General features: G+C 40.8%; 1 protein-coding gene and 1 pseudogene across 2 annotated transcripts; one reads left to right on the forward strand and one right to left on the reverse strand.

Annotated features, from left to right (window-relative positions):
- The first annotated feature begins 562 nt into the window (after nt 1-562).
- The window catches only part of LOC129856804 (uncharacterized), a 36,249-nt pseudogene continuing 11,332 nt past the window's right edge, over nt 563-25,479 (forward strand).
- LOC129857151 (uncharacterized) lies at nt 19,698-25,289 on the reverse strand. Of its 2 annotated transcripts, XM_055925120.1 has the most exons (6): nt 24,852-25,289; nt 22,574-22,933; nt 22,028-22,390; nt 21,729-21,845; nt 21,507-21,568; nt 19,698-20,838 (listed from the first exon to the last, which is right to left on the reverse strand). In XM_055925120.1, the coding sequence occupies exons 1-6, from the start codon at nt 24,892-24,894 to the stop codon at nt 20,707-20,709; spliced, it is 1,077 nt and encodes a 358-aa protein (XP_055781095.1). In that variant the 5' UTR covers nt 24,895-25,289; the 3' UTR covers nt 19,698-20,706. The 2 variants fall into 2 exon arrangements, with proteins under 2 accessions (XP_055781095.1, XP_055781094.1); XM_055925119.1 differs by lacking the exon at nt 24,852-25,289 and having other exon boundaries at nt 22,574-24,845.

Here is a 25,479-nt window from a genome sequence, read left to right on the forward strand (position 1 = left end):
CTTAATCGAACAAGACATATATGTATTGTGTAATATGAAGTCCTATGAATGTCATCTGATGAAGATCATCAAAGGTTAGTGATTAATTTTATCTCAATTTGCACTATTTGTGACTCCTCTCTTTGGCTGGAAAAATGGCTGTGTTTTTTCTGTGGCTTGGTGGTGATCTAACATAATCGTTTGTGGTGCTTTCACTGAAAAGCCTATTTGAAATCGGACACTTTGGTGGGATTAACAACAAGATTACATTTAAAATGGTATAAAACACATGTATGTTTGAGCAATGTTAATTATGAGATTTCTGTTGTTTGAATTTGGCGCCCTGCACTTTCACTGGCTGTTGTCATATCGATCCTGTTACCGGGATTGCAGCCATAAGAATTAAGCATGTGGTGGTAATACTCTTGAGTCCTGTCTACAATAACAATAATTCAAACTAATGCGGTTTTACTTTTGTCCATTTGAAAAGTATCTTTGTTGCTTTTTCCCACCACCTAAAAAATAGAGTTGTTATGAACATATTGGGTTGTATCACTTTTAAATTTGGAATACATGAAAACGAATGTATTTGGAAGGCTCACAGGCCAACTCCAAGACTGTGGAGCAACAGGCAGAGTCTGACCCAGTCCATCCAGGAGACTCTGACTCTACAGTGTACAGTACTCTCTGAGACCTGTACAGGAGATCAAATTGTGTACTGGTTCAGAGCTGGATCAGGAGACTCCCATCCAGGAGTCATTTACACCCCTGGGAACAGGAGTGATGAGTGTGAGAAAATCCCTGAGACTCCCTTTCTTTCACAGAGCTGTGTCTACAGCCTCTCCAAGAACAACCTCAGTCTCACTGATGCCGGGACTTACTACTGTGCTTTAGCCACATGTGGGGAGATCCTGTTGGGCAATGGAACAAAATTGGATATTGATAGGAGATGAAGGGTAAATTATACATATTTAATATCAGCTTCCATGTTTTGCCCTGTTGAACAGTACTTCACTGTCTTGATATAGAGTACATTATGAAATCATTGTGAAGAACAGTTGATTTTCAGTATTTAGGATTACGCTTTCCATATGAAGATGGAATTTACTTCTGACTGCTTTCATTTCTTTCTTGTTAATGGAAAACCACAGAAGGAATGTGCTGATTCAAGAACCATTCATCCTCGGGGAAGCAGTATTAATGTGTATTGTTCTGCTAATCTACCTCATGTACACAAGGAAGAATAAGAAGTTCTTTGACTGTTTTAAGTAAGTAAATTGTAATATTAATAATTTTATCTGAGAAGCATTTGGTTAACCTGTTTGGGCTGCAGGGGCAGTATTGAGTAGCCAGATAAAAGGTGCCCATTTCAAACGGCCTCGTACTCAATTCTTGCTGGTACAATATGCATATTATTATTACTATTGGATAGAAAACACTCTCTAGTTTCTAAAACCGTTTGAATTATATATGTGAGTAAAACAGAACTCCTTTTGCAGCAAACTTCCTGACAGGAAGTGGAAAATCTGAAATCGATGCTCTCTTCTAAGGCCTGCCTATTAAAGTCCTTGATATTTATTTGTTATGATGCACATCATACGTCTTCCACTAGATGCCGACAAGCAGTGAGAGAAGAAATGGAGTGTGTAACTTGATCTGGGCTCGAATAAATGATCTTTGTATGTTACGTGTCACCAGTTTCCTGTTTTCTGGAGAGCGTGTCAAGGGACCTGGATTTGCCTTCTGTTGTAACAGTCCTGACCTGTTTTATGTTGTTTTTTATGTGTTTATGGTCAGGGCATGTGTTTTGGGTGGGCAGTCTATGTTATCTGTTTCTATGTTGGTTTTGGGTTACCTGGTATGGCTCTTGATTAGAGGCAGGTGGTTTGCGTTTTCCTCTAATTAAGAGTCATATTTAGGTAGGGCGTTCTCACTGTTTGTTTGTGGGTGATTGTCTCCTGTGATGTCTCTCGTGTTCGATGTATTTTCACATATGGGACTGTTTGGCTGTTCATTACGTTTCGATGTCGTCTGTTTCCTGTTCGTGAGTTTACGTTCAGTTATGTAAGTTTATGTTCAGGTTTCGTTCTACGTCGTTTTGTTATTTTGTAAGTTTGTTAAAGTGTTTGTTTTCGTGTTGCCATCTTCATCGTTGTTATAAAATAAAAGATGGCTTATTTCCCGCAAACCGCATTTTGGTCTGAAGATCCTTCTCTCCTCACCTCATCTGAGGATGAGGAGAGCGACAGCCTTAACAGAATCACCCACCACGCTAAGACCAAGCGGTATGGGAATGCTCTACGGAGCAACAAGGACTTCTGGACTTGGGAGGAGATCCTGGACGGTAGAGGACCTTGGGCTCAACCAGGGGAATATCGCCGTCCAAAGGAGGAGTTGGAGGCAGCGAAGGCTGAGAGGCGCTGGTATGAGGAGGCAGCGCGACGACGCGGTTGGGAGCCCGTGAGTCAGACCAAAAAATTTCTTGGGGGGGGGCACACGAGGAGTGTGGCAAAGCCGGGTAGGATACCCGAGCCAACTCCCCGTGCTTACCGTGGAGGTAGAAGGCGTCGTACTGGTAAGACACCGTGTTATGCGGTAAAGCGCACGGTGTCCCCAGTACGCGTGCTTAGCCCAGTGCGGGCTATTCCACCTTGCCGCACTGGGAGGGCTAGGTTGGGCATCGAGCCGGATGTCATGAAGCCGGCCCAACGTATCTGGCCTCCAGTACGTCTCCTCGGGCCGGCGTACATGGCACCAGCCTTACAGGTGGTGTCCCCGGTTCGCCTGCATAGGCCAGTGCGGGCTATTCCACCTCGCTGCACTGGCAGGGCTACGGGGATCATTCAACCTGGTAGGGTTGGGGAGGCTCGGTGCTCAAGAGCACGTGTCCTCCTTCACGGTCCGGTAGACCCGGTGCCACCTCCATGTACCAGTCCTCCGGTGGCAGCCCCCCGTACCAGGCTGTCTCTCCGGGTTCTCTCTCCTGCTGTTTCCTCCTCTCCAGCGCAGCCAGTGCCTAGACCACGCACCAGGCTGTCTCTCCTTCTCCTCCCTACAGAGCCATCCGTCTCCCCAGCGCCATCTGAGCCATCCGTCTCCCCAGCGCCATCTGAGCCATCCGTCTCCCCAGCGCCATCTGAGCCATCCGTCTCCCCAGCGCCATATGAGCCATCCGTCTCCCCAGCGCCGTCTGAGCCATCCGTCTGCCATGAGCCTGCAAAGCCGCCCGTCTGTCATGAGCCTGCAAAGCCGCCCGTCTGCCATGAGCCTACAGAGCCGTCCGCCAGACAGGAGCCGCTAGAGCCGCCCGCCAGACAGGAGCCGCTAGAGCCGCCCGCCAGACAGGATCTGCCAGAGCCGCCAACCAGACAGGATCTGCCAGAGCCGCCAACCAGACAGGATCTGCCAGAGCCGCCAACCAGACAGGATCTGCCAGAGCCGCCAACCAGACAGGATCTGCCAGAGCCGCCAACCAGACAGGATCTGCCAGAGCCGCCAGCGAGCCATGACCAGCCAGAGCCGTCCTGCCATGACCAGCCAGAGCCGTCCTGCCATGAACAGCCAGAGCCGTCCAGCCAGGACCTGCCAGAGCCGTCCAGCCAGGACCTGCCAGAGCCGTCCAGCCAGGACCTGCCAGAGCCGTCCAGCCAGGACCTGCCAGAGCCGTCCTGCTATGACCTGCCAGAGCCGTCCAGCCAGGACCTGCCAGAGCCGTCCAGCCAGGACCTGCCAGAGCCGTCCAGCCAGGACCTGCCAGAGCCGTCCAGCCAGGACCTGCCAGAGTCCCTCAGCCAGGACCTGCCAGAGTCCTTCAGCCGGGATCTGCCCCTTGTCCCGGTGCTGCCCCTTGTCCCGGTGCTGCCCCTTGTCCCGGTGCTGCCCCTTGTCCCGGTGCTGCCCCTTGTCCCGGTGCTGCCCATTGTCCCGGTGTTGCCCCTTGTCCCGGTGCTGCCCCTTGTCCCGGTGCTGCCCCTTGTCCCGGTGCTGCCCCTTGTCCCGGTGCTGCCCCTTGTCCCGGTGCTGCCCCTTATTCCGGTGCTGGTCCTTATCCTGGTGCTGCCCCTTGTTCCGGTGCTGCCCCTTGTCCCGGTGCTACCCCTTGTCCCGGTGCTGCCCCTTGTCCCGGTGCTGGCTGTTTATTTAGGGGAAGGTAGTTTTAGGGTGGTCAGTGGAAGGGGTAGACAGAAGAGGGGAGTGACTATGGTGGTGTGGGGAGAGCGTCCTGAGCCGGAGCCACCACCGTGGTCAACTGCCCACCCAGACCCTCCCCTGGACTTTGTGCTGGTGCGCCCGGCGTTCGCACCTTGAGGGGGGGGTTCTGTAACAGTCCTGACCTGTTTTATGTTGTTTTTTATGTGTTTATGGTCAGGGCATGTGTTTTGGGTGGGCAGTCTATGTTATCTGTTTCTATGTTGGTTTTGGGTTACCTGGTATGGCTCTTGATTAGAGGCAGGTGGTTTGCGTTTTCCTCTAATTAAGAGTCATATTTAGGTAGGGCGTTCTCACTGTTTGTTTGTGGGTGATTGTCTCCTGTGATGTCTCTCGTGTTCGATGTATTTTCACATATGGGACTGTTTGGCTGTTCATTACGTTTCGATGTCGTCTGTTTCCTGTTCGTGAGTTTACGTTCAGTTATGTAAGTTTATGTTCAGGTTTCGTTCTACGTCGTTTTGTTATTTTGTAAGTTTGTTAAAGTGTTTGTTTTCGTGTTGCCATCTTCATCGTTGTTATAAAATAAAAGATGGCTTATTTCCCGCAAACCGCATTTTGGTCTGAAGATCCTTCTCTCCTCACCTCATCTGAGGATGAGGAGAGCGACAGCCTTAACATCTGTACAGCTGTCGTTATAGACGACTAATATCTCCGGCTTTGATTTTATTTGATACATGGGACAATAACATCGCAAAGTATGTTTTTTCAATATAGTTTAATCAGATTATTGAAATTTTTTCGGAAGTTTTGCCGTGTTCCGTTCTCTGAGTTTGTTGACGATGGAGAGATTCGCGCCACTTGGCAAGTGTGCTTGCTAAATCGAGAGGGAAAGAGGCCGTTCTAAATCCAAACAACGATTGTTCCCGACAAAGGACCCCTTGTACAACATTCTGATGAAAGATCATCAAAAGTAGGAAACATTTTATGATGCTATTTCATATATCTGTCGTACATGTGAACTAGTCGTTTGCGGCTGGTTTTGGGTACTCTCTCGCCATAACGTAAACTGCATATCGTAATGTATTTTTAGAATTCTAACACAGCGATTGCATTAAGAACTAGTGTATCTATCATTTCCTATACAACATGTATTTTTTTGTTATGTTTATGAATAGTTATTTGGTCAGAATATGTGTGTCAGAAAAAGTGTCCGAAAAATATCCGGACGTTGTGGGAAAAAGATGCTACGTTAGCACAATGTATAACCACTGATTTCAGCTCTAAATATGCACATTTTTGAACAAAACATAAGTGTATGTATAACCTGATGTTATAGGACTGTCATCTGATGAAGCTTATCAAGGTAAGTCAAAAATGACATATCTTTTGCTGGTTTGTTACGATCGCTAACTTTTGCTACTGGGGAATGGCTTGTGTATCTGGCTATTGTGGTAAGCTAATATAACGCTATATTGTGTTTTCGCTGTAAAACACTTAAGAAATCGGAAATATTGGCTGGATTCACAAGATTCTTGTCTTTCATTTGCTGTACACTATGTATTTTTCAGAAATGTTTTATAATGAGTATTTAGGTATTTGACGTTGGCGTCTGTAATTATTCTGGCTGCTTTCGGTGCAATTTCTGATTGTAGCTGCAATGTAAACTATGATATATACCTGAAATAGGCAAATTTTTTGAACAAAACATAGATTTATTGAATAACATGTTATAAGACTGTCATCTGATGAAGTTGTTTGTTGGTTAGTTTGGTTGGTTCTTGGTTAGTTAGGTTGGCTTTGTGCATGCTACCTGTGCTGTGAAAAATGTCTGTCCTTTTTTGTATTTGGTGGTGAGCTAACATAAATATACGTGCTGTTTTCGCTGTAAAACATTAAAAAAATCGGACATGTTGGCTGGATTCACAAGATGTGTACCTTTCATTTGCTGTATTGGACTTGTTAATGTATGAAAGTTAAATATTTCAAAAAAATATATTTTGAATTTCGCGCCCTGCACTTGAAGTGGCTGTTGTCATATTGTGGCCGGCCTCGGGCTTGTAGCCAGAAGAAGTTAATTTGTACATATGTTTTAGACTTTAGTTTGGGTTTAAATAATCAGATTAACTTCTTCTGGCTGCAAGCCCGAGGCCGCCCACAATATGACAACAGCCAGCTCAAGTGCAGGTTGCGAAACATACTTTACGATGATATTGTCACATGTATCAAATAAAATCAAAGCCGGAGATATTAGTCGTCCATAACGGCAGCTAAACAGAAGGTAAATCCAGGTTCCTTCTCGCGCCTTCCTGAAAACAGGAAATGGGTGACACATCATACAAAGAGCTTGTATTCCACTTCAGACCAAGATAAACACCCCATTTCTTCTCTCACCGCCTCTTGACATCCAGAGGAAGGTGTATGAGGTGCATGTATACTAATACATATCATGCCCATTTATAGGCAGGACCCAGAACAGAGCCTCGATTTCAGACTTTCCACTTCCTGGTCAGGAAGTTTGTGCCAAATGAGTTCTGTTTTACTCACAGATATAATTCAAAAGGTTTTAGAAACTAGAGAGTGTTTTCTATCCAGTAGTAATAATGATATGCATATTGTACGAGCAAGAATTGAGTACGAGGCCGTTTGAAATGGGCACCTTTTATCTGGCTACTCAATACTGCCCCTGCAGCCCAAACAGGTTAATGGCTGTAAGTATTTGGACATCCCCCATGGGTAATACTTCTCTAGTTATGTTCTGTATGTTTTGTTCACCTTGCCTTAACTAAGAAAAATACTTGTTTCTTTGATCATAAACGGTAATTAACTGATCAAAGGGAGTAATTTGATGTATTCTTACTGTAGCAGGAACCATCCCACTTCAATCCTGTGGTGAAGCTCCCAATTCTAATCAGCAGTGATCAGTGATCAGGAATGAAATAATTTTATCTGAATTATAATTAACTACTGGCCATGCAATCATCACAACTATTCAACAGACATTATTACGTTTTGCCAGCAGCTAAGACCAAGGCATAAGTATGGACCACTAATCCGAAATATTACATAATTAATCATGTGGAGGGTAAAGTAGAACTCGGAGAAATCTTAGATTTAATGAAAATGTTCCAATTGTTTGTCTCAGTAATGTGTTATTATATTTTTTTTTCTCGGGGAAACGGTGAGGACGTGCACAGTACTCTGCTCTCTCTTTCCTTCAAAACACAACTCCAGCCAAGGCCAAGAGCAACACGATGAGAGAGTGTTTACTGCAATGTGAAAAGCTTTGGATGGGACTGAAAATGAATAATTCAATGCTAATCATCCAGCAATCAGATTAATTATATTTACGTTTTACATTTTGTTGCCATTGTTTATACAATTCAGTTTCTGTCAGAATAGTGTGATTTATGTGTGACATAGTTATTTGCTGTAGCTCATGGCTGTTGCTTGTTACAATAGGTAATAACTAAATCAAATAAAAGTTTATTTGTCACGTGCGCCGAATACAACAGCTGTAGACCTTAAAGTGGAATGCTTACTTACAGACCCTAACCAACAGTGCATTAGGTGAACAATAGATAAGTAAAGAAATAAAAACAAGAGTAAAAAGACAGTGAAAAATAACAGTAGCGAGGCTAAATACAGTAGCGAGGCCATAACAGTAGCAAGGCTATATACATGCACTGGTTAGTCGGGCTAATTGAGTTAGTATGTACAGTTGAAGTTGGAAGTTTACATACACCTGAGCCAAATACATTTGAACTCACTTTTTCACAATTCCTGACATTTAATCCTAGTAAAAATTCCCTGTCTTAGGTCAGTGAGGATCACCACTTTTTTTTAAGAACGTGAAATGTCAGAATAGTAGTAGAGAGAATGATTTATTTCAGCTTTTATTTCTTACATCACATTCCCAGTGGGTCAGAAGTCACTGACAGTGTCACCTGCAAAGCAGCCCCACACCATCACACCTCCTCCATGCTTCACGGTGGGAACCACACATGCAGAGATCATCCGTTCACCTACTATGCATCTCACAAAGACACGGTGATTGGATCCAAAAATCTCAAATTTGGACAGATTTCCACTGGTCTAATGTCCATTGCTCGTATTTCTTGGCCCAAGCAAGTCTCTTCTTCTTATTGGTGTCCTTTAGTAGTGGTTTCTTTGCAGCAATTCAACCATGAAGGTGTGATTCACATAGTCTCCTCTGAACAGTTGATGTTGAGATGTGTCTGTTACTTGAACTCTGTGAAGCATGTATTTGGTCTGCAATCTGAGGTGCAGCTAACTCTAATGAACTTATCCTCTGCAGCAGAGGTAATTCTGGGTCTTCCTTTCCTGTGACGGTCCTCATGAGAGCCAGTTCCATCATGGAGCTTGATGGTTACTTCTACTGCCTTTGAAGAAAAGTGTGTGAAATGTTCCAGATTGACTGACCTTCATGTCTTAAAGTAATCATGGACTGTCAATTCTCTTTGCTTATTTGAGCTGTTCTTGCCACAATATGGACTTAGTCTGCTAAATGACTTAAATGTAAAATGTAATGTCTTTTACCAAATAGTGCTATCTTCTGTATACCACTCCTACCTTGTCACAACACAACTGATTGTCTCAAATGCATTAAGAAGGAAAGAAATTCCACAAATTAACGTTTAACAAGGCACACATGTTCATTTAAATGCATTCCATGTGACTACTTCCTGAACAAGGTTGAGAGAATGCCAAGTGTTCAAAGGTGTCATCAAGGCAAAAGGTGGCTACTTGGAAGAATCTCAAATATTAAATATATTTTGGTTTATTTAAAGCATTTTTCTAATGAAATGATTCCATATGTTTTATTTCATAGTTTATGTATTTTCTACTCAAGTAGTATTTTTTTGTTTGACATTCACTTTTACTTGAGTCATTTTCTATTAAGGTATCTTTACTTTTGCTCAGGTATGAATTATGGCATTAATGGCATCAATGATCAATACATAAAGGCCAACAAATCACATTATAGTTAAAGGTGTATTTTAAAGTGATACCATGTCCAGACTCTTGTTCATGGAAAACCATCTACAGGAAGTGTTGCACAACCAATCAGGTCATTCTTACATGGCAACAATTAAAATGAATAGTTCTTCTCCTTTTTTCACATCAGTCATTACGTGTGTCATGGTTAAGGGAAGGAACTTAGCAAGATGATCAGAACCAACTTTGTTTCGGTACTTCTCACTCAACTTTGTAAGTGCATGCCTAACCAATTGTCTTACTGAACCTCATATTTTAAAACTGAATGTGTAATCTACATCTTAGACTATTGAAAAGTAGTGCAGTAGTGCAGAAAGAGGATGGAATACTGTAGCTATATAAATGTAGTTTTGACAGCTATGAGAGAAAATATCACCATATCGGTACGTTTTCCATGGTTTTAAAACAGTGGTTAGGCTTTGTCCAAGCCCATGTCCAGATAGCTCTGACCACTTTGGTAATTATTCTACAAATTGATGTCTGAATTGGCAAAGTTAATGTATCTGCAAAACGGCTTTCAGATCTATTGCAGACCTGATTCAAAATGAAGAAGTTAATCAGCCAGTTCCACTGACCACTGTTCAGCTCGGAGACTCCATATCTCTATCATGCCTATTCGCTGATAAAACATTTTCAATTCCTGTACTGGTACAAACAAACTATTGGTCAAATGCCCCACGTTGTGGCAGCTATTACTGATTCTTCCAAACCTGTTCTTTCTGGAAAGTTTAATAACCTACGTTTTAAAGTGGACAAAGCTGAAGACATATCTCATCTTGTTATCAGTAATATCAACACGTCAGATGAGGCAACCTACTACTGTGGATTGGGAACAAAGTATCAAATGGATTATAGAAATGGAACCTGTTTGGCTACAAATGGTAATTTCATTTGAACTGTATATTTCAGTACATTATTATCAGTGTACAGTATAGTCAACAGCGGATATCATAAAGTTCATCTTGGTGCATTGTTGTAGATGCACACTGTCTCAAAGTTGTGCTATTAATGCTACAGTTCCTGCTTAATTTAAACTTGAGAATGTCCTTCATCCAACAAAATAAACCACTTAGGTTCCAGTGGAAAGAGGTTAACCAATATAACTCTGGAGCTGCATCCAGTGCCTTATCTAGTCCATCCAGGAGACTCTGTGTCTCTACAGTGTACAGTACTTTCTGAGACTTGTACAGGAGAACAGTGTGTCTTCGCCACCATGGCCTTTTTTTGCCTTTACCTCCCTTATCTCACCTCATTTGCTCACATTGTAAATACTTATTTGTTTTCTACTGTATTATTGACTGCATGTGTGTTTTATTCCATGTGTAACTCTGTGTTGTTGTATGTGTCGAACTGCTTTGCTTTATCTTGGCCATGTCGCAATTGTAAAGGAGAACTTGTTCTCAACTTGCCTACCTGGTTAAATAAAGGTGAAATAAAATAAATTAAATAAATGAAATAAAATTAGCACTTTGAGAGACTTAGATTGGTCTCCCCACAGCACAAAAAAGGGTGGGAGGGTGATGGGAATTAGGGAACTCCCAGTCTGACTCACCATAGTACTGGTACCCACTAGGGAGAAGGGTTTCCTAATAGGGCAGGTAGCTAGCTATAAAATGTCGTGCCCCTCCACAGTACAGACAACCGTTATTATTCATCCTCCGTGAGCGGTCCCAAACTGATAGCCTAGTTCTTCCCGACTGCATAAGTCGTAGATTCACGTAGATTCAGATTCACCCGTTGTAGATTCACGAGAGAGCTCAGGTGGCTTCGACGTCTCTCGGAAGAGCTCCTTTCGTTAACTTCCAGATTCCATAGGAGGTGAACGCACCATATTGGGTACACGAGTGTTCCCGAGACCAGACTCTTGTATTCCCTTAGGCGTCCATCAATTTTAATGGTTAAGGCAATAAAGGAGTCAAGGTCCACCTACAGTTCCCGAGCACCTAGCTCATCCTTTACCTCCTCAGATAATCCTGGCAGAAAAGTATCTAAAAGAGACTCCTGATTCCAGGCACTCTCGGCGGCCAACGTGCAAAATTCCAACGTGTAGTCTGCCACACTACGGGAGTTTTGACTTAAGTCAAGCAGTTTGCTGGTCGCCTTTCTCCCGGATACCGGAGACTCAAAACATCTCACCTCTAACACGAATTCCTCCAAATGACCGAAAACGGCAGATTGTTGTTCCCAAACTGCCGTAGCCCAGGAGAGTGCCCTTCCCGACTTCAGCATATTTATATACACGCTATCTTCGATCGCCTGAAGAAAATGAAGATGGCTCTAACTCAAAAATAACAATTGTATTTATTTACCTGATCACATTCAGTGGTTGAGTTGTCATGTTCAATATGTTGAGCAACACTCACTGTTAACATTAATAAAAACAACATCAACATGACAAAATGTAAAGACAGAGGTATTATACTTGATGACAAGTATTGTGTATTAATCATACAATGTATTAGGTGTTCAACTACAGTTTGTAATACCAGAGAGCTCACCTTTATAGTCAACATGTGCCAGCATCCCTGTGGAACGCTTCCAACACCTTGTAGAGTCAATATTAGGAAGATGTTCTTAATGTTTTGTACACAGTGTATATGCACCACTTAAATATTACTAAACCTTCTTCTATAATTTCGACACTAACACATAATATTCATTACTTACCAATAGTTAGGTTACTTCCGTTGCCAAACAGGATCTCCCCACGTGGCCACAGTACAGTAGTAAGTGTGCACCAATTTGATGGCCTACATTGCAGCAAGATATTGCTTAATGATGCAATATATCCCAGACTCAGATTAAACATAGACCACGATTAAAAACATTCTCAATAGAGATTTTACATTGAATGTGTAACGAAGACGCTGTGAGTCGAGGAGCAGGTGAAACGTTTAATAAAACAACAAACATGGAACGAAACAACATAACAGTAGCGTCTACGCATGAACACAGGAACAATACTGACTGGGGAAGGATCCTAAGGGAGTGCCAGATATAGGAGAGGTAATGGTGTGCCTCATGATGAAGTACAGGTGCGCTTAATGATTGATGCCAGGTGTGCGTAATAATGGATCCCACGACCGGTGTTAAGTATACCGGCGACGTCGAACACGGGAGTAGACGTGACAGGAAGAGCTATTTAGTTCATGATTAGGCTTATTCTGCATTCGGAAAGTATTCAGACCCCTTGACTTTTTCCGCATTTTGTTACGTTACAGTCTTATTCTGAAATGGATAAAACAGGTGTTTCCCCTCATCAATCAACACCCCATAACGACAAAGCAAAAACAGATTCAGAAATGTTTGCAAATGTATTAAACCTGTCTAGGATCAGCGTGGCGCTAGCGGCACACCCCCCCCCCCCCACTGAAAAACCAGTGCCGCGAAATTCAAAAAAAATATTTTTTTTAAATATTTAACTTTCACACATTAAAGTCCAATACAGCTAATGAAAGACACAGATCTTGTGAATCCAGTCAACATTTCCGATTTTTAAAATGTTTTACAGGGAAGACACAATATGTAAAGATGTACATCTATTACCTAAAAACACATTAGCATAATCCACCATCTTTTATTTGTCCACCAACACCAGTAGCCATCACCAATTCGGCTAAACTAAGATATTTATAGCCCCTAACCAACAAAAAAACTCATTAGATGACAGTCTGATAACATATTTATGGTATGGAATAGGTTTTGTTAGAAAAAAGTGCATATTTCAGGTAGACTTCATAGTTTGCAATTGCACCCACCATCACAAATGGACTAGAATAATTACAATGAGCAACGTGTTTACCTAACTACTAATCATCAAACATTTCGTAAAAATACACAGCATACACGAATCGAAAGACACAGATCCTGTGAATACAGACAATATTTCAGATTTTCTAAGTGTCTTACAGCGAAAACACAATAAATCGTTATATTAGCTTAGCACATAGCAATTAGCAGCCCAGCATTGATTCTAGCCAAAGTGAGCGATAAAAGTCAACATCGCCAAAAGATATTAATTTTTTCACTAACCTTCTCAGAATTCTTCCGATGACACTCCTGTAACATCACATTACAACATGCATATACAGTTTGATCGAAAATGTTTATATTTAGCCCCCAAAATCATGGTTAGACAATGTGAAATGTAGCTCAGTTGGTCAGAAAATGTCCTTGCGCCACTTAGACAGTGATCTACTCTTATACATAAATACTCATAAACGTGACTAAAAAATACAGGGTGGACAGGGATTGATAGACAATTTAATTCTTAATACAATTGCGTTATTACGTTTTTTAATTTATCCTTACTTTTCAATACAGTTTGCGCCAAGCGAAGCTACGTCAAAAAACATGGCGTCCTAAGCCACTAAAATGTTTCGACAGAAACACGATTTATCATAATAAAAATGTCCTACCTTGAGCTGTTCTTCCATCAGTATCTTGGGCAAAGGATCCTTTCTTGGGAGAAATCGTCTTTTGGTGGAAAGCTGTCCTCTTGCCATGTGGAAATGTCAACTGCGTTCGGGATGAACTGAAAAGCGTGCCCAACTTTTCACATCGTTGCAAAAATAAATGTCCCAAAATCGCACTAAACGGATATAAATTGCTATAAAAAGCTTTAAATTAACTACCTTATGATGTTTTTAACTCCTATAACGAGTGAAAAGATGACCGGAGAAATATAACAGGCTAAACTAACGCTTGGAACAGGAGAGGGTCGGTGTCTTCCACGCGCGTTACGCAGCTCCCAAAGAATGACTAGCTTCAGGGTTTTTTCATTTGTAGGGCCTGTGAACGCGCAATCGAGCCCGTTGGAATCGTCATCACGTAAAGGCATCCAGGGGAAGACGTAAGAAGTGTCCGTATAGTCATAGCAACGACAGTGCCCTTTTAACTGACTTCAGAAAAGTGGCCAACATTTCTCAAATCTGACTCCATGTCAGGGAAATTGCTGTAGAATGGGCTCTGTTCCACTTAGAGACAAAATTTCAACTCCTATAGAAACTATAGACTGTTTTCTATCCAATAATAATAATAATATGCATATTGTACGATCAAGGATTTTGTGGGAAGCCGTTTAAAAAATTAGCCACATTAGCATAAGTAGTCTAAACAGCGCCCCCATCCCCAACAGGTTAAAAAAAAAAGGAATATCCCATTTACATAAGTATTCAAACCTTTCACTCAGTACTTTGATGAAGCACCTTTGGCAGCAATTAATACCTCGAGTCTTCTTGGTACGACGCTACAACCTTGTCACACCTGTATTTGGGCAGTTTCTCCCATTCTTCTATACAGATCCTCCCAAGCTCTGTCAGGTTGGATGAGGAGCATTGCTGCACAGCTATTTTCAGGTCTATCCAGAGATGTTTGATCGGGTTCAAGTCCGGATTCTGGCTGGGCCATTCAGAGACTTGTCCTAAAGCCACTCCTGCGTTGTCTTGGCTGTCTGCTAAGGGTCGTTGTCCTGTTGGAAGATAAACCTTAACCCCAGTATGAGGTCTTGAGGGCTCTGGAGCAGGTTTTAATCAAGGATCAATCTGTACTTTGCTCTGATCATCTTTCCCTTGATCCTGACTAGTCTCCCAGTCACTGCCTCTGAAAAACATCCCCACAGCATGATGCTGCCACCACCATACTTCACCGTAGGGATGGTGCCAGGTTTACTCCAGACGTGACGCTTGGCATTCAGGCCAAAGAGTTCAATATTGGTTTGATCAGACCAAAGAATCTTGCTTCTTATGGTCTGAGAGCCTTTAAGTGCCTTTGGCAAACTCCAAGCGGGCTGTCATGTGCCTTTAAAAGAGGAATTGCTTCCGTCAGGCAACTCTACCATAAAGGCCTGATTGTGAAAGTGCTGCAGAGATGGTTGTCATTTTGGAAGGATCTCCCATCTCCACAGAGGAACTCAAATTGACCATCGGGTTCTTGGTCACCTCCCTGACCAAGGCCCTTCTCCCCTGATTGTTCAGTTTGGCTGAGTGGCCAGCTCTAGGAAGAGTACAGGTGGTTCCAAACTTCTTCCATTTAAGAATGAAATAGGCCACTGTGTTCTTGGGGACATTCAATGCTTTAGAAATGTTTTGGTACCCTTACCCAGATCTGTGCCTCGACACAATCCTGTCTCTGAGCTCTACGGACAATTCATTCGACCTCATGGATTTGTTTTTTGCTTTGACATGCACTGTCAGCTGTGGGATCTTATAAAGACAGGTGTGTGCCTTTTGAAATCATGTCCAATCAATTGAATTGACCAAAGGTGGACTCCAATCAAATTGTAGAAACATCTCAAGGATGATCAATGGAAACAAGATGCACCTGAGCTCAATTTCAAGTCTCATAGCAAAGGGTCTGAATATTTGCGCAAACAAGTTGAACCATGTGCCAGGGTTGACAGTTGTATTAGTTGTACTTACCAGACCACTTGACTGTTCTCTAGTGGAGTCACACCTGATTCTCTGAGAGGCACTCACTGTTTCCATGGATTAAAATAACAAAAGTCCAAATGAGGCAGATCTCGCATAGATACAAGATGATGGTCTAGAAAAGTATTCATATACACCACATGAATCAGAAATTTGGTGCCCAACAATTGGCAATATTATAGAGCTAACCTTTACAATGTTCACATTCTGGCTTTGTATTTCTGTTGCAGATGATAATGATCACAGACACACAAACTGTTGTTACTCGCAGTACAATGACTACAGGATGTGCCGGCACTGTTCCTTTATATCAGCGCTGCCCAATCCTCTTCCTGGAGATCTACCATCCTGTGGGTTTTCAGTCCAACCCTAATTTAACACACCTGATTCTACTAATTTGCTGCTAAACAAGACCTTAACAAGCTGAATCATATATGCTAATTTAGGGCTGGACTGAAAACTTACAGGACAGTAGGTCTCCAGGAGGAGGGTTGGGCATCCCTGCTTTACATAATACAAAATTAAATAATTAAATATTGATAATGTAGTTTTAATGGGGCAATCCAGGATTAGAAAAAACAACAAAGCGAACACCCCACCACCTATGTTGAAAAACAGGTAAGGGATAGGGCAGAAGAAATGTAACCCAGAGTGCATAAAAAGCCTTGGTAATGAAATTAACATTAGACCAGAAAAGTGTGAAATGGTGAAATGGTTGGAACTTTGCACCTCAATACGTTGGGAAGAAAATTAACCCACCTAATAGACCAGGAAACGTGAGTCGGAGAGCTACACTTTTGATATTGTTGAAACGTTGAACCTCAACACTTGAAGAAGATACCCTCACCTATCAGACTAGGACATCGCCAGTCTGCAACTGAGCGTGTAAAGTGTTTTGGGACTTTGAACACCAACACAAGGGCGGCAGAAGAAAACTCCCCTCTCAGACAATCACTAATACAGCTAAGTAGCTGTTCTGAGGAAACACCCCAATGGAGACCGGACAAGTAAGGAGGACATAGTGACCTCTGGTGGACAATCAGAGCATGTACAAGTGGGCCATGGAAAGGCCCAACCAAACCCTTTCCAAGAAGACTTGGTGCCGACAGAGATAAACAGCGAACGAAGGCATTCACACGTAAATGCATTCATGATTTCTTACACCAAATGGTTCATGAGTAAAGTATTATGATTGCTGTGAGGGTAGTTTCCAAATGGTCAACGATAAGTGTCTCTTTCCCTCTCTCTCGCCCTCTCTCTCTCTCTACCTCTCCCTCTTTTGGTAACAAGCCTTCAAATTTTGTCAGTCCACTAGGGACCTTTGTCTCATGTAGAGAGTGTCTGTTTATTCTGTGTTATTATTTAGTTAACCAGTAAATAAAACATTAATACTGTGCAGTACTGAATTATTAGCAAGGCTGGGGTTTTTGCAGATCCAAAAACGTTACGACACGTCAGAATGATGATGAGGTTATGATTAATATGTTGACTGTTTTATGGATGTTATACTGTAGGTAAAGACCTTATACAGTCATGGCCAAAAGTTTTGAGAATGACACAAATATTAATTTTCACAAAGTCTGCTGCTTCAGTGTCTTTAGATATTTTTTTCAGATGTTACTATGGAATACTGAAGTATAATTACAAGCATTTCATACGTGTAAAATACTTTTATTGACAATTACATGAAGTTGATGCAAAGAGTCAATATTTGCAGTGTTGATCCTTCTTTTCCAAGACCTCTGCAATCCGCCCTGGCATGCTATCAATTAACTTCTGGGCCACATCCTGACTGATGGCAGCCCATTCTTTCATAATCAATGCTTGGAGTTTGTCCCCCCAGTTGACCACAAGTTCTCAATGTGATTAAGGTCTGGGGAGTTTCCTGGCCATGGACCCAAAACATTGATGTTTTGTTCCCCGAGCAACTTAGTTATCATTTTTGCCTTATGGCAAGGTGCTCCATCATGCTGGAAAAGGCATTGTTCGTCACCAAACTGTTCCTGGATGGTTGGGAGAAGTTGCTCACGGCGGATGTGTTGGTACCATTCTTTACTCATGGCTGTGTTCTTAGGCAAAATGGTGAGTGAGCCCATTCCCTTGGCTGAGAAGCTACCCCACACATGAATGGTCTCAGCATGCTTTACTATTGGCGTGACACAGGACTGATGGTAGCGCTCACCTTGTCTTCTCCGGACAAGCTTTTTCCGGATGCCCTAAACAATAGGAAAAGGGATTCATCCGAGAAAATGACTATACCCCAGTCCTCAGCAGTCCAATCCCTGTACCTTTTGCAGAATATCAGTCTGTCCATGATGTTTTTCCTGGAGAGAAGTGGCTTCTTTGCTGCCCTTCTTGACACCAGGCCATCCTCCAAAAGTCTTCGCCTCACTGTGCATGCAGATGCACTCACACCTGCCTGCTGCCATTCCTGAGCAAGTTCTGTACTGGTGGTGCCCCGGTCCCGGAGCGGAATAAACTTTAGGAGACGGTCCTGGCGCTTGCTGGACTTTCTTGGGCACCCTGAAGCCTTCTTCACAACAATTGAACAGCTCTCCTTGAAGTTCTTGATGATCTGATAAATGGTTGATTTAGGTGCAATCTTACTGGCAGCAATATCCTTGCCTGTGAAGCCCCTTTTGTGCAAAGCAATGATGACGGCACGTGTTTCCTTGCAGGTAACCATGTTTGACAGAGGAAGAACAGTGATTCCAAGCACCACCCTCCTTTTGAAGCTTCCAGTCTGTTATTCGAACTCAATCCGCATGACAGAGTGATCTACAGCCTTGTCCTCGTCAACACTCACATTTGTGTTAACGAGAGAATCACTGACAAGATGTCAGCTGGTCCTTTTGTGGCAGGGCTGAAAGGCAGTGGAAATGTTTTTTGGGGATTCAGTTCATTTGCATTTCATCTGATCCCTCTTCATAACATTCTGGAGTATATGCAAATTGCCATCATTCAAACTGAGGCAGCAGACTTTGTGAAAATTAATATTTGTGTCATTCTCAAAACTTTTGGCCACGACTGTAGAGTTTAATTCAGGAGATGGTAACTCTTTAAAACTTTTCTAAGGGACCTTCCTGCAGTTCCTATCGCTTCCACTGGATGTCAATAGTCTTTAGAAATTGGTTAAGGTTTTTCCTTTGAGAAATGAAGAAGTAGCCATGTTCAGAATGAGGCTCCAGTGAAGTGTACTGTTTGTTAGAGGCGCGTGACCAGAAAGCATGCTGCACATTGTTTTCCTCCGGTATTGAACACAGATCATCCCGTCTTCAATTTTATCAATTATTCACGCAAAAAAATACCTAAAGTTGTATTACAAAAGTAGTGTGAAATTTTTGGACAACGCTTACAGGTAACTTTTGAGATATTTTGTAGTCACGTTGTGCAAGTTGGAACCGTTTTTTTTCTGGATCAAACGAGCCAAATAAATTGACATTTTGGATATATATCGACGGAATTAATCGATATTAATTGATAATACAATGAAAAAATGAACCGTTTCTTTGTACCATTGTCTTCGAAATGCAAGAGAAAGGCCAAAATGGATTATTCCAGCCCAGGTGCATTTTAGATTTTGGCCACTAGATGGCACCAGTGTATCTGCAAAGTTTTAGACTGACCCAATGAACCATTGCATTTCTGTTCAAAATGTTGTATCAAGACTGCCTAAATGTGCCTAATTTCATGTTCAAAACTGTGCACTCTCCTAAAACAATAGCATGGCATTCTTTATCTGTAATGGCTACTGTAAATTTGCCAGTGCAGTTAGATTAACAAGAATTTAAGCTTTCTGGCAATATCAGATATGTCTATTTCCTGGGAAATGTTATTGTTACTTACAACCTCATGCTAATCGCATTAGCCTACGTTAGCTCAACTGTCCCACAAGGGACCCACCGATCCTGAAGAAGTTTTAAATAAATAACAGTCAACAGATTAATGAAAGTAAAGTCACGACATCACGTTACAATAACGTTGTTTACAAACAAAAGAGTAAAACAAGCTCATGTGATATCAAAAAGCTACAGTATTTTATTAAAGAATCATTTTCTATTAACTTGAACTTGACTTGAATTGAATTGAATTAACATGAATTGAATCCAAGATTGTCCCCTTCAACACAATGCACTTCAGTAAGCTACAAGCACTCTCCTACATGAGCGACCATGATTTGAAAATAACAACTTACAATATAATATTCAGACACTACCAATATTCATTTTTTTCCTTTGCCAAACAGGATCTCTGTGGAAAAAGTAAAAAATGTCCTGTTCCATTTCCAACCAATAAGCAGTTAGCGTAATCAAAAGACCAGTGCTAATGCTTCTCTTACTGTAATCTGTTGGCTGAATGCTTTAGGCCTACTAATTGATACCATACTTATGTCATATATCTCTATTTGACCATAATGCCTTTTGCATGGTTTACTAGGTCAACCTCTATGAGGAGTAAACCACCGATCCTAGTTTTCCTCTCCTCAGTAAGATCTTAGCATAATCTCCTATGTAAAGTGACTTCATAAAGTTAAATGATTACCTAAGAGATATTATTTAAAAAAATAGGAATTTACATAATGGTATAAAAATGCTGCATTTGACTTGAATCATGAATAAAATGGTTTTATCAATAAATTGACGATGACGCACAGTAAGAATTTGACCTCTTGTCAAATTAATAACAAACAAAAGACACTATTCTAGAAATATTCAGTGATATAAAATTCTCATGATAATACTACGACATTTATTTATAGTTACAATTAGATGCGTGATAATGTATGGAACAAAATTGATTTAGCACATATCAACCCCAAACGATAAGGTTCCATTCAACATTTTACTCAATGTTACAAACATATACATAGATATTTAAGGATGAAGTCCCTCCTGCTACTGGTTGACACCAGCTAGTTCAGAGTAAGTGGAACACTCCAGAAGACAATTTGAACAGAAAAATGGTTGTTATTCCATTGTGTATGGTATTGTATTGGAAAATTGTATCTTAAATTTGTAAAATTTCATACAAGAGCAATGTCCTGAGATTTTTTTACCATGACTCTTACATTTTGTCTAAATGGAGACGCTTGACTGAGATAATTTTGTCCATGCTGTATCTGAAACAAAGTTCACTCCCAGTCTGAGTATCTGACATCAGAGTACACACTCTCCTGTGGTGTCTCTCTCTTCTTTCTTCCTCTTTTAGTTTTCCTCTCAGAGAAACTCAATGCAGCATAGTTCAACACATCTGTGTTTGGCACCTAAGTAAGAGAGTAAAGTAAATAATTACTATTGTACACAATAACAGAAAAATCTAAATAATACCACATTATGTTTAAGGGAAATATTCATTCTGAGGCTAGGATTCAATTCATAGCACAGGGCCCTGGACCGCTGACAATGCAGCTTTTTTGTCAAGCGGATCTAATATGGATAATATTTTAATGTCATGTTTTTTCCTACTTGTTAATGACAGGCTTTGGCTATGCAAAACCAACATTTTAATAAACCAAAAGTATTTATGTTTTGATGACCAATACCAACAGATTTTTTCAGCATGTTGAGATTGTTCAATATAACATTTTTAGTTAACTACAGATTTCTGGACAATACATAAGCTAGTGAATATGAGGGTAATTTAACATCTTAAAGTCAAACATCTAACACATACCTATACGTTGAAAGAAAACTATCAACCACTTTTTGGATCAACTGAGAGTTGGCCAAATAATACAGGCAGGTTATAATTAAAAACATATTTCAATATAAGTATTCTTTATGACACACAACAGAGCAGCAATATCTCGATGAGTATCTGCATAAGTTAGTGATTAATTCACAAATTGTTCACATACACACTAATATACACACTCGTGTAACAGGCAATGTAACTCTTGTTTTCACATATTGGATAACAAATGTTACATACCTGACCACTTGAATGCTCTGATGAGAGGTTATCATCATGGTGAATATGCTGAGAGACACTTGCTGTATCAACAGATAGAAACAAAAGCATGAACATGGAGACGGAATATACAGTATAACATTAAGTGCTCAATCAGAACATAAAGTTATATTTTACTTTTAAATCATCATAGCTAAAACATTTGACACAAAATAATAGATATGTATCTTCAAAATGACTTACCTTTACAATGATCACATGTTTGTCTCTTGTTTTTGGTACAAGAAAGAATAAAAATGACAATCACACACACAGCCACTGCTGCTCCCAAGCTGGGGACAATGGGATCCACTGTGTTTCCTTGTACAAATAGATTTAACATGTTTTTTTTGATTGATGTTAAGCATGTATAGTTGATAACACAATTTATTTTGCTTTGACCCATTTAAACTAAATAATGGTATCTATAAAATAAGCTTGAATGTTTGCGTAGAGATTTTCAAGAGTAAGGTATTTTTTCAATGTATAACAAGAAGTTGTACCTTTAATGGTGTTAAGTTTGGTTCCGTCGCCAAACAGGATCTCCCCACATGTGACCACAGCACAGTAGTAAGTCCCAGCATCAGAGAGACTGAGGTTGTTCTTGGAGAGGTTGTAGACACAGCTCTGTGTAGGAGAGGGAGTCTCAGGGCTCTTCTCACACTCATCACTCCTGTTCCCAGGGGTGTAAATAACTCCTGGATGGGATTCTCCTGATCCAGCTCTAAACCAGTACACCCTGTGTAGTCCTGTACAGGTCTCAGAGAGTACTGTACACTGTAGAGTCACAGAGTCTCCTGGAGGGACTAGGTCAGACTCTGCCTGTTGTTCTACAGTCTGGTAGTGTGACCTCTTCTGACTGACACCTAATTGATGTTGTTTTTATGAAAGAGATGTCAGTGTCACATGAATACACACTTATTGCAGTTTGGCTCTCTAGAATCATCATATGTATGCAACACATGCAGCATCTATAACTATGGATAACTTATCAAACAAAACTGTTGTGATAAACATTGAGATAAATCCTATTACTGAAATAAAATTACCTTTTACAGACAAAAATGTTCCATTTCTAAACTTCATTTCATACACTGTTCCTATTCCACAGAAGTATGCTGCCTCATCTGATCTGCTGATATTGTTGATGATGAGAAGATATCCAACTTTTACTTTCTCCATTGTGAAACGTATGTTGTTAAACTCTCCATTAAGAACAAAATGTGCAGATTTTTTCTTTTCTACAGTTGCCACAATTTGGGGCATTTGACCAGCAGTTTGCTTGTACCAGTACAGCCATTGGAAATAATCAATTGTCTCTGAGAAGAAACATGGAAGAGATACAGACTCTCTGAGCTGAGCTGTGGTCAGTGGAATTTGCAGAGGTACTTCTTCAGAGTGAATCAGGACTACATAAAAATAGAATGAAATCAGTTTGTCAGCTATGTTATCCATTCCATCAAACAATGAAAAAAAAAATATATAAAGTTGAAATCAGAAGTTTACATACACTTAGGTTGGAGTCATTAAAACTCGTTTTCAACCGCTCCACAAATTTCTTGTTAATTAACAAATTATAGTTTTGGCAAGTCGGTTAGGACATCTACTTTGTGCATGACACAAGTAACTTTTTACAACAATTGTTTACAGACAGATTATTTCACTTATAATTCACCGTATCACAATTCCAGTAGGTCAGAAGTTTACATACACTAAGTTGACTGTGCCTTTAAACAGCTTGGAAAATTCCAGAAAATTATGTCATGGCTTTAGAAGCTTCTGATGGGCTAATTGACACCATTTGAGTCAATTGGAGGTGTACCTCTGGATGTATTTCAAGGTCTACCTTCAAACTCAATGCCTCTTTGCTTGACATCATGGGAAAATCAAAAGAAATTTGCCAAGACCTCAGAAAAAAATTGTAGACCTCCACAAGTTTGGTTCATCCTTGAGAGCAATTTCCAAATGCCTGAAGATACCATGTTCATCTGTGCAAACAATAGTATGCATGTATAAACACCATGGGACCATGCAGCCATCATAGCGCTCAGGAAGGAGACGCGATCTGTCTACTAGAGATGAACATACTTTGGTGAAAAAAATGCAAATCAATCACAAAAGGACCTTGTGAAGAGGCTGGAGGAAACGGGTACAAAAGTATGTATATCCACAGTAAAATGAGTTCTATATCGACATAACCTGAAAGGCCGCTCAGCAAGGAAGAAGCCACTGCTCCAAAACCGCCATAAAAAAGCCAGACTACGGATTGCAACTGCACATGATGACAAAGATTGTACTTTTTGGAGAAATATCCTCTGGTCTGATGAAACAAAAATAGAACTGTTTGGCTATAATGTCCATTGTTATGTTTGGAGGAAAAAGGGGAGGCTTGCAAGCCGAAGAACATCATCCCAACCCGCATGGCGGTGACAGCATCATGTTGTGGGGGTGCTTTGCTGCAGGAGGGTCTGGTGCACTTCACAAAATAGATGGCATTATGAGGGAGGAAAATTATGTTGATATATTGAAGCAACATCTCAAGACATCAGGCAGGAAGTTAAAGCTTGGTTGCAAATAGGTCTTACAAATTGACAATGACCCCAAGCATACTTCCAAAGTTGTGGCAAAATGGCTTAAGGACAACAAAGTCAAGGTATTGGAGTGGCCATCACAAAGCCCTGACCTCAATCCTATAGAACATTTGTGGGCAGAACTGAAAAAGTGTGTGCGAGCAAGGATGCCTACAAACCTGACTCAGTTACACCAGCTCTGTCAGGAGGAACGGGCCAAAATTCACCCTACGTAGTGTGGGAAGCTTGTGGAAGGCTACCCAAAACGTTTGACCCAAGTTAAACAATTTAAAGGCAATGCTACCAAATACTAATTGAGTGTATGTAAACTTCTGACCCACTGGGAATGTGATGAAAGAAATAAAAGCTGAAATAAATCACTCTCTACTATCATTCTGACATTTCACATTCTTAAAATAAAGTGGTGATCCTAACTGACCTAAAACAAGGATTTTTTTCTAGGATTAATTGTCAGGAACTGTGAAAAACTGAGTTTAAATGTATTTGTCTAAGGTGTATGTAAACTTCCGACTTCAGCTGTGTGTGTGTGTGAGTGTATATATATATATATATAAATGATAAATACTGTCATTAATTATTTGCACTTCAATTTCCCACAAATATTTTGCCATCGTAATTCATCATACTGAATCTGAAGACATAACTTTTCAATCAGATATCATTATATGATCAGAATTAAATGTTTCTATCCAGTAAGACAGTACAGTATGGGACAGTTGGTTAAACTGGTACTTACATATTTGACCTACTAACATCCAAACAAGGTTGATTCTGATCATCTTGATGTGTTGTAACAGTTGGTCTACAGTCCCCTAATGAAATGACTGGTGAGAGCAGACATGTAGGCTGGTTTGAATTCTAAGAATTACCTGATTGGTTGGAAAAAACTAAAGTTCAACATTTCCTGTTCCATTTCCAACCAATAAGCAGTTAGCGTAATCAAAAGACCAGTGCTAATGCTTCTCTACTGTAATCTGTTGGCTGAATGCTTTAGGCTTACTAATTGATACCATACTTATGTCATATGTCAATTTGATCATAATGCCTTTTGCATGGTTTACTTGGCCTACCTATATGAGGAGAAGCCCACTCATCTTAGTTTGCCTCTCCTCAGTAAGATCTTAGCATAATCTCCTATGTAAATTAACTCCATAAAGTTACATTATTGTGTTAAAGAGATAGTATACAAAATATGAATTTATTTGATGGCATAAAATGTATATATATTTTTTTCACCTTTATGGCATGGTAGGCCAGTTGAGAATAAGTTCTCATTTACAAATATGACCTTGCCAAGATAAAGCAAAGCAGTGCGACAAATAACAACACAGAGTTACACATAAAGAAACGTACAGTCAATAACA

The sequence above is a fragment of the Salvelinus fontinalis genome, chromosome 6 (genome assembly GCF_029448725.1).
Source record: "Salvelinus fontinalis isolate EN_2023a chromosome 6, ASM2944872v1, whole genome shotgun sequence".
Lineage (NCBI taxonomy): Eukaryota > Metazoa > Chordata > Actinopteri > Salmoniformes > Salmonidae > Salvelinus > Salvelinus fontinalis.

Excerpts from the sequence above, each read along its gene's own strand:
- LOC129857151 (XM_055925119.1), bottom strand. The coding sequence starts at position 22,979 with ATGGATAACATAGCTGACAAACTGATTTCATTCTATTTTTATGTAGTC. Across the intron at positions 21,846-22,027 it reads CAAACTTAACACCATTAAAG|GAAACACAGTGGATCCCATT; the intron begins GTACAACTTCTT and ends TATTTGTACAAG. Across the intron at positions 20,839-21,506 it reads CAGAGCATTCAAGTGGTCAG|GTGCCAAACACAGATGTGTT; the intron begins GTATGTAACATT and ends TCTCTTACTTAG.